The following is a 12,570-nucleotide window of genomic DNA, read 5'->3' as shown; positions in this document are numbered from 1 at the left end:
GGGCCAGTGGGAGGAAGACATTAGGACATTAGGAAAGAGTGCAGTGCATGTGGGAAAGTATGCATAATGCTATAGTCTCACCGAGAAGGAAAATATCATTAGAATGCTTTCAGTTACAAATAACTTAATTCAACTGTGTGTGATTTTTTTTTTAAGGGAATATGTTGGCTCACTAACTAAAAGTCCAGAAGCAATAGCTTCAGGCAAGGCTTGATCAAGGTGCAAAAGTGTGACAAAGACAAGGTTTCTCTCTCCTTTTCTTCACTGGGGGATTTGTTTGCTGATAGGCCCTTTCCTCATGGTCTCAAAATGGCTGCCAACCAATCTTAAGGTTACATGCTCCTAGAGTAAGGATAGCACAAACAAAAGTTTCACAATCTTATTAGCCCCAATTGGCTTCTGAGTCATGTGCATATCTCGCAGTTAATTATTGGAGGGGAATAGAATATACTGATTTCTTATTTAACATAGTCAGGGCTCCTCCTCTCCTTCCACCCCAAGCTGGGGATGGGATCAATTCAACCAAACTGTATTGTTGGGCAGTTCAGGGTAATATAAGAAAGGATGATGTGGCTGGGAGAGGGCAGTCACAAGATTGGGTCTCATTGAGCTAAATGAGGTTTGCCTTTCTCTGAGCTCATCACCAGGCCTGGACTGAACAGACTTAGTCACAAGTCCAAGCCTGAAGGTGGGAGCTGAAAGTTGGGGGTCATTGGAAAGAGTTGGCACCACAAAAAGTGTTGGGTTGTATATCTTTCTGTCTAACAATGAGGACAAAACCACACAGGTAATTTAAACAGGGAGAGTTTAATATAAAGAATTCCTAACTGTAATAGCAGGTTGGAGTAACAAGGGATTGGCTCATAAGAAGTAAGAATATGGGAATGGCAGCGGCTGCCCCTGTGGATGGGCTAGAGCACTCCAGGGAGGCCCCGCCCTACCAGGGCTGAGATCCAGATGGTGCCGGGGGCAGGGCACAGCCCAGGGCCACAGCCCAGGGCCACATGATGACAGAGATGTCACAGAGTTGCCACATGATGAAATGAAACTTGCTGAAATCTGCCCTTTAGGGTGTTGAGGAAAGTTACTCACAAGAATGGTATGACTCTGGAGGCATTCTGCTGCAAAATTGCCCAAGGGGAGCGCATGGAGGGAAGGCCTTGGCCACCTGGTGCTGGAAAAGCTACCCCTGCTGCAGGAGCCTGTGGAGGGAGCACACCAGAGCAGGACACAAAGCCCTTTCCTCCTGCAGTGTCTGTCTAGCACTCTCTACTGACAAAGCTTAACATTAGGCCACCTGGAAAAGAAATAATATCTCAAGGGCCCAGTCATATTTTCACAGTGCAGGCAGAAAGGGTGAATTTGGATTTGATAACCTGTGCAGGGAAAGAGTGTGTTACTGAGGGAAATAGGGTGTAATTGCCATAAGAAAGGAGAGGGATTCAGGTCGGGCAACAGACTTCAACTACAGAGAGCTTCACAAACCAAGGAAAGAATAAAGGCAAGAGATCAAGTGAGGAGTCTTGGAATGTTCAATTCTGTCACTGGAGCGTAGAGGATAAGATAGGGAGAGGCAATAACACAGTTGGCCAGAGAGATTCCTGTTGTAGAAGGTCTTGGAAAACATGACAATTAGTTTGTATTTTACATACAGATTATGTGGAAGCCATTGAGTAGTACTAAGGGTTAGAATCAGATTCGTGATTTAGAAAAATAATTTTGGTAGCAGTGTGGAGAAAGAATTAGAAGAGGGACAGATAAAGAGACTGTTGAAATTTTCCAGGCCAATGAAAGAATAAAAAACTGACTAAGACAATGGCAGTGTGTATTGTGAAAAAGTAGGTTTGTAGAGATATTCAAGATAAGTATGTAGAATGACTACAACTGGGAGACTGATCACATAGGGCATGGCTCTTAATGAGCATTCAAAATCTGCAGGTCAGTATAATCCAAATCCAGACTCCATCAGCTTTCTAATCAATGCAGCATAGCCCATTGCATGGGCTCCAGAGCAAGCTACCCAGGGTCAAAGCCAGGCTCCTGCACTTACCTGCTGAGATTCCTCTGACAACTGTGTAACTCCTCTGCTCTGATCTCAGTCTCTACTCTTTAAAGTGGGACTAAGAAAACTATCAAATTCAAAGAGCTACTTTTGGGGACTAAATAAGATATCTGTAAACTATTTAGAACTGCAATACCCAACCCCCCTGTGCTGCAGACCGATACCAGTCGGTGGCCTGTTAGGAAGGAGGCTGCACAGCAGGAGATGAGTGGCAGGCGAACAAGCAAAACTTCATCTGTGTTTAAAGCTGTTCCCCATCACTTGCATCACCACATAAGCTCCGCCTCCTGTCAGATCAGCAGCGGCATTAGATTCTCATAGGAGTGTGAACCCTAGTGTAAACTGTGCATGAGAGGGGTCCAGGTTTTGCACTCCTTATGAGAATCTAATGCCTGATGATCTGAGGTGGAGCTGAGGCAGTGATGCTAGTGCTGGGGAGTGGCTGTAAATACAGATTATCATTAGCAGAGAGGTTTGACTGCACAATAAGTGTAATGTGCTTGAATCATCCCCAAACCATCCTCCCATCTCCCAGTCTGTGGAAAAATTGTCTTCCATCAAACCAGTCCCTGGTGCCAAAAAGACTGGGGACCATCGATTTAGAATGATGTCTGGAATGTCATAAGTACTTGATGACACTGGCTGTTATCATTTTTCTTGCACAAATTGAAAATAACTTTGGAAATATGTCATAAACTATATTACTGTGCTTTGTAAAACACGATACTTTAAGAATAAATTACACTAGCATTTAAGCATTCTTGCTTTCTGATGAAATCACTTTGTTCTTCACTTGTTAATAAGCAAAAATTTTCATCAAAAAGGAGCCAGCTTATCAAGAAAAGAGAATATTTAATCAAGAAGGCCAACTATCTGTAGGAGGCAGAAAGAGAAAAGTGTGATAATGTTGAGACACTCATGGTCAAACCAGAGTATATGGCTAAATAAGTACAGTAATTAGATGTAGGGTGTTACATTCATTCATTCATTCATTCACATGTCCGAATTAAATAGTTTCATCAGTGTCATTTAAAATCCGATCAGCTGAATACCAAGAACCCTGGAATGAGGTGTCAGTCTGTCCAAACAGATATGATGATCATAAGAACAATGATTTCTGGCACCGGTATGGTCAGTAAATGTTGACGAGGGAACCAGACCACACAGTGCGGGGGTTGGGGGAGGGATCAGACTCCTCAGTCCAACACTACCCCATCCCGTATGCCAGCCTGCCTCATTCCAAGTGCTTCATAAATACAAAAATTGAATTCTCAGGCTACATTATTTCATATTGAAGTAAATAAGTGCAATTTCAACTAGGAAAATTAGAGACTGATTGAAAGACTATCTCAAACAACTTGACACAGCTGTAGACTAAATAATAGTGGCAGACAGGCTTGCTTTAGGGATGGGGGTCTGTGCTGTTTTGAACAAGCCCATGAGAAGACTAAGATTTTAAGAGTTTTCAGTGGCAAGCTCTGAAAATAATATCTAAACCCACTAATTAGGGAACAAATTTTACTGTCTTTTCTAGAAGTTTCAGTCTTTTCAGCTTTATCTATGCTGAAAATATTAAGGGCGGAATACATGGTTCAGCAAAGTGTTCTTACTTTGGTGTTCATAAGCCCAGCCTGTCTGTAGTGTCCAAGATCATGAGGGCATTTTTAACGGGGAAGGGTGTGACAGCTGCCCCTGAGAGGTTCCTTTGTGTCAGCTCACTGGGAATCATTTCCCAATCCAGGATGTAAGCATCTTCCAAACCTCCCCCGTATCAAAGAGCTCTGCCCTTGGCACCAGCACCCTTCTCAGAGCCATCATGATCATCCTGCTGCCTGTATGCTCTCTGCAGCTTTCCTTCCACTCCTCCCAGGGCCCCTGTCACCTGCAGACATTCCAAGAGTAAGATGAAGACCTTCCTCTTCAAAATTATTAAGAAACTTTTTCCCCCTGAGGCAGATACTGTGCAGCAGATCAGTATCTCTATTGAAGGAGCTCCCAATTCTTGCCAGGTACTTTGCTAAGCATTTGATATTTTTTTTTTTTTTTTTTTTTTTGAGACAGAGTCTCGCTCTGTTGCCCTGGCTAGAGTGAGTGCCGTGGCGTCAGCCTAGCTCACAGCAACCTCAAACTCCTGGGCTTAAGCGATCCTACTGCCTCAGCCTCCCAAGTAGCTGGGACTACAGGCATGTGCCACCATGCCCGGCTAATTTTTTCTATATATATTTTAGCTGTCCATATAATTTCTTTCTATTTTTAGTAGAGATGGGGTCTCACTCTTGCTCAGGCTGGTCTCGAACTCCTGAGCTCAAACGATCCGCCCACCTCGGCCTCCCAGAGTGCTAGGATTACAGGCGTGAGCCACCGCGCCCGGCCAGCATTTGATATTTTGTATTTCTTATCTGCTTTAATTCTTGTAACAACTTGTGTTATAAGTGTCCCAGGCTTTTCTCATGTATAAAAACTGCACTTTTCTCAGCTGGGATCCCTGAACTCATGAATGGACAGCGAAGGTTTGAGAGCAAGACATTTGTGTGGCTCACAGAGTCAATTTCCTTTCTCCAGCTGCCCAGAAAGAGCAGAAAATCATTGGCTCTGTTCAAAAATAAAAGCTTTATTTTTATATTAATTTTGAGTTGTTAAAAGTGTCTGGTCACTGAACTTCTTTTTTCTTCGTTCTCCCTGTTCCCTTCACCATTTGATCGATCGATCTATCTATACATAGCTAGATGTATCCATACATCCATCTCCATCTCTCAGCTGTCTTTCTACTTGAAGGGTGTGCCCATAATCCAGACTTTGGTTCTATTCCCTCCATTTCTGTGGGATCTTGGACAGATTCTGAATCATGATACTATATGAAAATTTTTGACTAGGTGACTTCTCAGATCCTACTAGATTCAAGTTCCGTGTATAACTAAGTTTAACTGTACACAAGTAGACCCCGTCATTGGTATTCCTTTTCAAAAGCACTTCGTTGAATTATAAGTACAAATTCAAACTGACATCTGGATTCTTCAGAGAAAACCAATGAGAAAATAAGTTATGTGTAACACAGCAAAATAAATATTCCAAATTGGTCTGATTAACAACTGTTAAGAAACTTGTTTTTTATATGTTAGAAAACAAATTCAGGATTTAGCTCCCTCTGAGATAATTATTTTGCTCTTCCCTGGAACCAGTTTTTATGTCCTGAGAAAAAAATCTACATCTCAAATAAGCAGCAGGAACAAATTAACTGCCAAGAACTTTCCTCTCAATGATGCTGTTGATAGCCAAGTTAACATGATTATAAATCTATTAGAATGTAAGACATCACTGATTGGTTGTTTTAAAGATTTGAGGTACAAGGTTCTCATTAAACTATGAAAATGTTTTAAATGTGCCATTCTATACCATAAAATATAATTTGACTTGTGCCTAAAAATCCACCTAACATACAACTTGAGCATTATTAGAGCCTGAATAGGACTTGGAAGTGACTAATATTGAGGAGTTACATCGTCATTTTATAGTTTTATAATTAGGAAGAAAAAAAGATGCAGAATTTCCATAGAAGATGAGAATGGAAACTTAATTTTACGTGGCATCTAGATTGATGCCCCACCACCATCATTCTAAATAACTTCCCTTGCTTGCTACAACTCTTTTCTTACTAAAATGTGGTAGCCTATTTGGTAAATTGAATGGTATTATATCTGTGGGATAAAAGGCTTGATGACATTCATTATCGCTGATTTAGATACACTATTCTCTTCCTTCACTCAGTGAAACTTGATTGGGAAGTTGTATTAGCCACCTTTGTGATTGTGTCAAGCTTACACAATGGTGCATCTCTACAGTTCAGATCTGAGTTAGTCTATGGTTATTATCAGTCATTTTAGTAGTCATTTGTATTTCCGAATTGTCAATGAACTCTCTATATATTGTGTTTTAATTTGCCTGAAACTACAAGAGCCCATCTGAATTCTGCCCAAATATTCCCTGCAATTCTCATTACTCTTTCAAAGCTGCCTTCTCTCTCCTTTCCTGCTTCCTCTCTGAGCAGCCTGTGCTAGTTGGGGGCTTCTCTCCCAGACCACCTTGATGTTCAAGAACATTCGATTTTGCAAACATGTAACTGCCTTGTGCCTTATTCACTCAGGACTGTGTTCTTGGCCATTTCCATTGGTGAAATTATTTCTACAAAGCTGCCACTTGAATGAAAATGACTTAGTGGATTATTCCACTACAGTATCTTAATTTTAGTTTTACTCAAGTCCACAGATATTATAAATGTCAAGGTTTACCAATTGTGGAAATTTTCACATCATATTAAATTTAAAATCATTTTGGAGGGGAGGAAACTTTAGTACCTCTCAAATATTTGAATCATTTATAAAATGATTTTGGTGACATTCACAATTCAGATTGAGTGCCATTTTGGACAAGTTCAGTGAGACAGTTTTCATGGATTTGGAAGCATAGCACATCATTAGGGCAGCATGCTTGCTGTCATTTTGTCCCTCATTCCACAACAATTGATGTCCCCTTCATGTGGTGATGAAAATTCAAATACTTGCTTCTAGGGGCTCAATATTTCCTCTTTCCATTGGATGGTGAGGCATAAACTCTGCTTAAAATTACAACCACTTAAGTCCCAGATTTAGATATGTCAAAATTGGTGGCAGATTCAAGCTGTCCCAAATTTTCAGCAGCCCAGGAGTTTCTCCAATTTTTATTTGTGAACTACTTCCTCCTCTAAAGATTTCTAGAATTTGTTCTAAAATTTCATATTAATATTTTTTCTTAAATATGTTTTCTTAGTATGTCTACTTAAATTAGAAGTCTACATTCCTTATCAAAATCGTTGTTCAATAAAATACAATAAACAAGATTTTTATGTGCTGCAAGAGTTCAGCAATTATTGTCCTTTATATACAAAATATTCTGTAAATCTTGGACAAATGTTTAATCTGACTATAAATGATTATTGGGGGTACTTTTCTCTTGTTATTTCATTTAAATTTTCAATATTAATGTTTTGTGGCTTTTTTCTTACAAATTACCATTTGTAATATGTTTAATAATACTTAAATATTATCCACTTATAAATATATTTTTTTTTATCACTTGAGGTGGAGGAGGCCCTGGAAGCTGTCAAAAATGCTACCAATGAGCAAGACCTTGCAAACCGCTTTAAAGAGTTTGGAAAAGAAATGGTGAAACTTAACTATGTAGCAGCAAGAAGACAACAGGTGGGAAAGATTTTGGAAATGCTAAGGGGAAAAAATGAATGTGTTTAAAGAACCTTGTAGCTTTGTAGCCCTGAACAGTGGATCAATTGCATCCACTTACTATCAAATGCTCTAAGAACCTGTGATCACAAAGACTATTTCTTGCTGGGGCAAGTTGTGATACCACAGTGTGCCCTGGGGTACCCTTTGGCCCCTGCCTATACTAGCCACAGACCACCTGCTTCACTGGTGGGAACTGCCCTGCTAGCCCCACCACAATCTAACCTTCTGTCCATTGTAGAAATAGCTCCCAAGTCAAATCGAAAAAATTAAACCGTGTGGTGTTGCTGTGGTCACTCTCTGGATGTCATGCTTTGCTCTCACTGTTTATCTCCGAGCCCTGTGGACACTACCACACATATGCACACCCAGGATATGCAGCAAATGGAGTGAAACTTTTATGAAAGACAGGACAAAAACATGAACAAAATGAGAGGAAAGGCAGAGACAGAGCTGGCGAGCACTGGGGAGAGGGAAGGAGGGAAGAGAGGGAAAGGAGGGAAGGAGGGAAGAAAGGCAAGGAAGAACACAGGTGAGCATGAGACCCTCTGGTAGTGTGTGACCTGGGATCTCTCCTGCCTCCCCTTTGTCTGGAGAGAGCACCCTCACACTCAGCCAGCTCTGTTTGCTCCTTGGGTACCATAGAATTTTGTTCCTTAAGAGCATGCTCCGAGGGCTGGCTTTAGCTCAGCGGTTCCTTTGACAGTGTTTTAAGAGTATGTTCTTCTTTCTTCCTAGAAAATATATCTCCAAATGAGGAAGGGTCTGTTAAAATTCTTTCACCCACCCTCTTGACCACTCCCAGAATTCTTCAACATTTTGGGCAATTCCCAGTTTCTAAGTTTCTCTATGGCCAACTGGAAAGTTCCACTGCACAAACATTTGTTGAGTGTTCACTCTGTGCCAGGCTCCAGTGATGCTGGTATTACAAACTTGACTAAGGTCTAGTTCTTTATGTGACAGGCACATAAACATGATTTTAGTTTATGTGATTGTTTAATTTTTTTTTTATCAGCAGAATTCTTTGTTCAAAAAGAGTCATGTATGGTAGCCAAATGTAAATGGGTAGGAGCAAATTTACTCTAAAGAGAGAGAGAGAAAGAGAGAGAGAGAGAGAGAAAGGCCCAGGAGGCCGCCGGTGCAAGCCCCAAAGTCCAAAGGATGAAGAGCCTAGAGTTTGGATTCTAAGGGGAGGAAGAGAAAGGTGTCCTGCTCCAGAAGAGAGAGACCTTAGAGAAAATTTTAAAAAATAGTAGAACAGAAATGGAGGGGGGGGAAACACACATAACACTCTACCACCCACAAAAAAAATGGTACTGAAATTTTGGTATATTGTCTTTAAGTTATTTATCTTCACATTTTAGAATATTTATAATCTGTACGTATTTATAAACTGTACGTACAAGTGTGCATATTGTGTTCTGCTTTTTCATTTATCTTGTAAGTATTATCCATGCTATTTCTTTTTGGAAAGTATAATATTTTTAATGACCACATAAATAGTCCATCGAATGAATGTTTTGGTAGTTTATTGAACCAATTCTTCATACTTCAACATTTAGATTGTTTCCAGTTCTTCTCTTATGATTGAAGAATGTTTCTTCAGACATCTTTATGGAGAGAATTTCCCACCCCTATTTTTCACTTCCATAATTTATTTTTATTTTTTAAGCATATATATCCAGGAATATAATTTCTGGTCCAGGTGTTTCAGAGGTTAATAAGGCCCCTCATGACTATTTAGGAGAAACCTACCTCCTGTGCCCAGCTCATTGTCTTGCACAGAGAACACAGATGTTTGTTACCTATGTTTCCATCGCTAGGGCTCAAATTAAATAATCCCAATTTATAAATTGTGTTGGCTGGGATAAATCTTTTAGTGCTTAACCAAAAGAGAATAGATGGTTCAGTTAATTGTTTATCATTTATTCTCAATTTATCTTGACAATCCTAAATAGCAAATATAACATGCTTATCCAGGAATTATTTTCACCAACAAAAGCGAAGATGCAATTCGTTGTTGCCAGGTCATCTATCTATCCTGCACCAAATGAGCAAATAGGAAGAGAACCTCAGTGGTCCAAGTACTCTTTACTGATGTTTTAAAGCTGGAAGAATATTCTCCCCGAGATACTCAGCCAGCAGTCCTACGTGGCTCTCAGAGAGCAGCGCTGCCTTTAAAATTTCTAAAAACTGATGCCAACATTTTTCTTAACAATATTCTTTAAAGCTGAAAATAAAGACTCCCCAGTGGTATTATTTGATATCCAAAATGAGGAAAACAAATCATCTTTAGCCTATTATTTTCTATTCTCCGAACTCCATGGTGAGCTGCCATTAGAGGCAGTTAAAAAAAATCCTATTCTGAAAATGATAATGAAGTGGTGTTGATGTGTTGAGCAGAAATCAGAAGTTTGGTTTCCCATGTTAGTAATTGTAATTGAATACGGAAGCAAATGGCCTCAGAAGGCTGAAGTTCAGGTTTTCCATCTGTTGATAACTAACTCTTTGATCCATGCAATCCACTTACCTAGTTGGTGGCCTGGGTTCTGCATTTTTTCAGCAATACTTATTGAATGTCTCTTGTGGGCCAGATATCATGGTAATGACTAAAGAGCCACTGAACAAGATAGACACAGATCCCTGCTGTCACTAGAGATACAGTATAGAAAGGAAATATATGCTTAAATACATCAATACAAAAAATATGAGTGTAAATGACAGGAGAGGAACAGTGTCTTGTAGGAACAGATGGAAGGAGAGGTAGCTTAAAGAGCTGGGTGGAGGACCTGCCAGGTAAGTGAAACTCTGTCAGATCCAAGGGTAGGGTGAGGAAGGAAAGCTCAGATGTTTCACATAGAAAGAACAACATACGTAAAATCCTGGCAGCTAAAGAGAGCACAAGGGAGAGTAGATGCTTTCTAAAGTTCCACGTGTTTCTAACAGCCTGTAACTCTTAAGTTCTGTAGTGGACACTTCCATGCAAACTTCATGCATGTGACAGGTTTCATGTGTTGTGCACACAGGAGCTGAAGGACCCTCACTGTAGGGACGAGATGGCGGCCGCCCGAGGGGCTCTGAAGAAGAACGCCACAATGCTGTACACGGCCTCCCAGGCGTTTCTCCGCCATCCAGATGTTGCTGCCACAAGAGCCAACCGAGATTATGTGTTCAAACAAGTGCAGGAGGCCATTGCTGGCATCTCCAATGCTGCCCAAGCTACCTCGCCCACTGACGAAGCCAAAGGCCACACGGGCATCGGCGAGCTGGCTGCGGCTCTGAATGAGTTTGATGTAAGTATCTGGGTCAGGTACACAGCGGGGTGTGCGCTGGCATTGAAAAATATGTATTGGAGATGAAGGGCCACCACAATAGTATACATTGTTTTTTCCCTTTTGGAGCCTTCTGATAGTGTAGATAAACCGTATAATGTACTTGTTATTAGTAATCTAAAATATTGGCAGAGCCAATAATTACTTGTCTATAAAGAAACTGACAACTAGGTTTAAGAGTATCTAATCCCTTCCAGGTCAATAGGATACCCCACAGGCTATTTCAGGGACAGCTCATTATTTGGGTGATCATCTTTATTACTAAAGGGACAAATGTTATGGGCAGCCTAGGTGTAGCTTGCCTTTACGTTGTGCCTGGGTGAAGAACTGCCTTCAATTTCTTCATTTTAAATCAATGACCAACTCTGTTGCACTCTGAAATCACACAGAATCCTGGTCTTCCTAGGAATGGCCTCTCTGGGGAGTGGCTGTGTTAGTCCCATGAAAGACCCACATTGGGCACTTGCTGTCTCTGGAGGTGTGTCCTGACGAGGGAGGCAGTTGGAGATCGCTCACTGTGCCTGGGCCACATTCAGGGCATCGAAGTGGCAAGGTTGTGTGTTGTCTGCACCGCAGGATGACAGCCTTCGCTTCCCCTGGGTCAGAATATGGGCCCACCTGGGAAAAGGTGGAAGTTTATTTATCTTGTGATCAATGAGAGCCTACAAAGGCTTATAAATAAGTTTAGATGCTTTATTTATAAATAAGTTTATAAATAAAGCAAGTACTTACTAGGGTTATATTTTCCTGCAGGGGAGATGAGGGAGGAAGAATGTACCAAACACCACTTATAAGTGATTTAAGTGATAAAACACAATGTTACAGAAATTCATAGGAGACAAATAGGTTACTTAATGGCTGTGGAGAGAGATGATGAGCTTGCTTTTGGATATGTTGACACAAATTTTTGGCAAGAAATGACAGCTACTGCTGGAAGAAACGATCAGGAGAAAGCAATGGTTGTTCAAGGCATGGAGATGGATGATGTAATTGAGGAATAACTGTAATACTTTATCTTCAGAGAGTTCTTTGCATTTTTCACAGGGGCCTCTCCTCTTTTCCTTATTTTTACAGTCAGTTAAAATGTATGTATTTTGAACATAAATGGTATACTATGTCCTAAGGTTTTTTTGTAAGGGTTAAACATGATAATAAATTTAAAACATTTACCATGGAAATTGGAACTTAATAATATGTAATTGTATTCACAAAATTTCACTAAAAACCCATGGAAAATAATGAAAGGGTTCAAAATAATGTTTATTTTGATAAAATACACATACTAAAGTCACTAGATTTCCACAATGCAAAATGAAATAGAATAATCAGAAAAGAGATACTATTCACAAAATAAACAATAAAAATTATTTGTTAACTTTATTTTATTATTTAATTTAATTTCCTTATGCATGCTAGAAACAAGTCTGATATAAATGTGCAAGACCTAAAAAAGAAAATTATATTACCTTACTGAGGGACAAGTTTAACTCTTCAATAAGTTTAACTCTTCTCCTCTGGGCAGGAGAACTGTTGACCCTATCAATTTTTACTATGCTCAGGCAATCCTAATCTAAGAGGCTTGATTTGGAACTTGACAGTAATGATAAAGGTTTTTTTCTTTTTTTTTCTGGAATAAAGAATGGATGAGCCTGTATTTTTAAAAGAAAATGAACAGATCATGCACTCAGATATTAAAACGTCATCATGCTATGTTCATTTGAAAATTGTACATTACAACACAAAGTGACTTATCAGTCAAACAGCAAAAAATTATAAATAATCTCAAATAGAAAATTATATTATGAAATGTTGCTTATTAAAATTACTTAAGAATAGATGAGTTATTTAGTCAGATTTTTACACAAGTACATTATTATAGTAGTAATTTATTTAATAACCGAAG

The 12,570-nt window shown here is 39.7% G+C and overlaps 1 protein-coding gene across 5 annotated transcripts in view; it reads left to right on the top strand.

Moving 5' to 3' along the window:
- Positions 1-12,570, top strand: part of CTNNA2 (catenin alpha 2) — a 1,068,594-nt gene that overhangs the window by 327,415 nt on the left and 728,609 nt on the right. For all 5 annotated transcript variants that reach the window (XM_069493843.1, XM_069493842.1, XM_069493839.1 and 2 more), the window contains 2 exons: positions 7,177-7,296; positions 10,362-10,628. In XM_069493843.1, the coding sequence (XP_069349944.1) occupies positions 7,177-7,296; positions 10,362-10,628 (387 nt within the window). The remainder of the gene's footprint in view (positions 1-7,176; positions 7,297-10,361; positions 10,629-12,570) is intronic.

This window comes from Eulemur rufifrons, chromosome 19, assembly GCF_041146395.1.
Source record: "Eulemur rufifrons isolate Redbay chromosome 19, OSU_ERuf_1, whole genome shotgun sequence".
Classification (NCBI taxonomy): Eukaryota; Metazoa; Chordata; class Mammalia; order Primates; family Lemuridae; genus Eulemur; species Eulemur rufifrons.
Note: the sequence above shows the minus strand (reverse complement) of the source record. Positions and strands in the feature narration are given on the sequence as shown.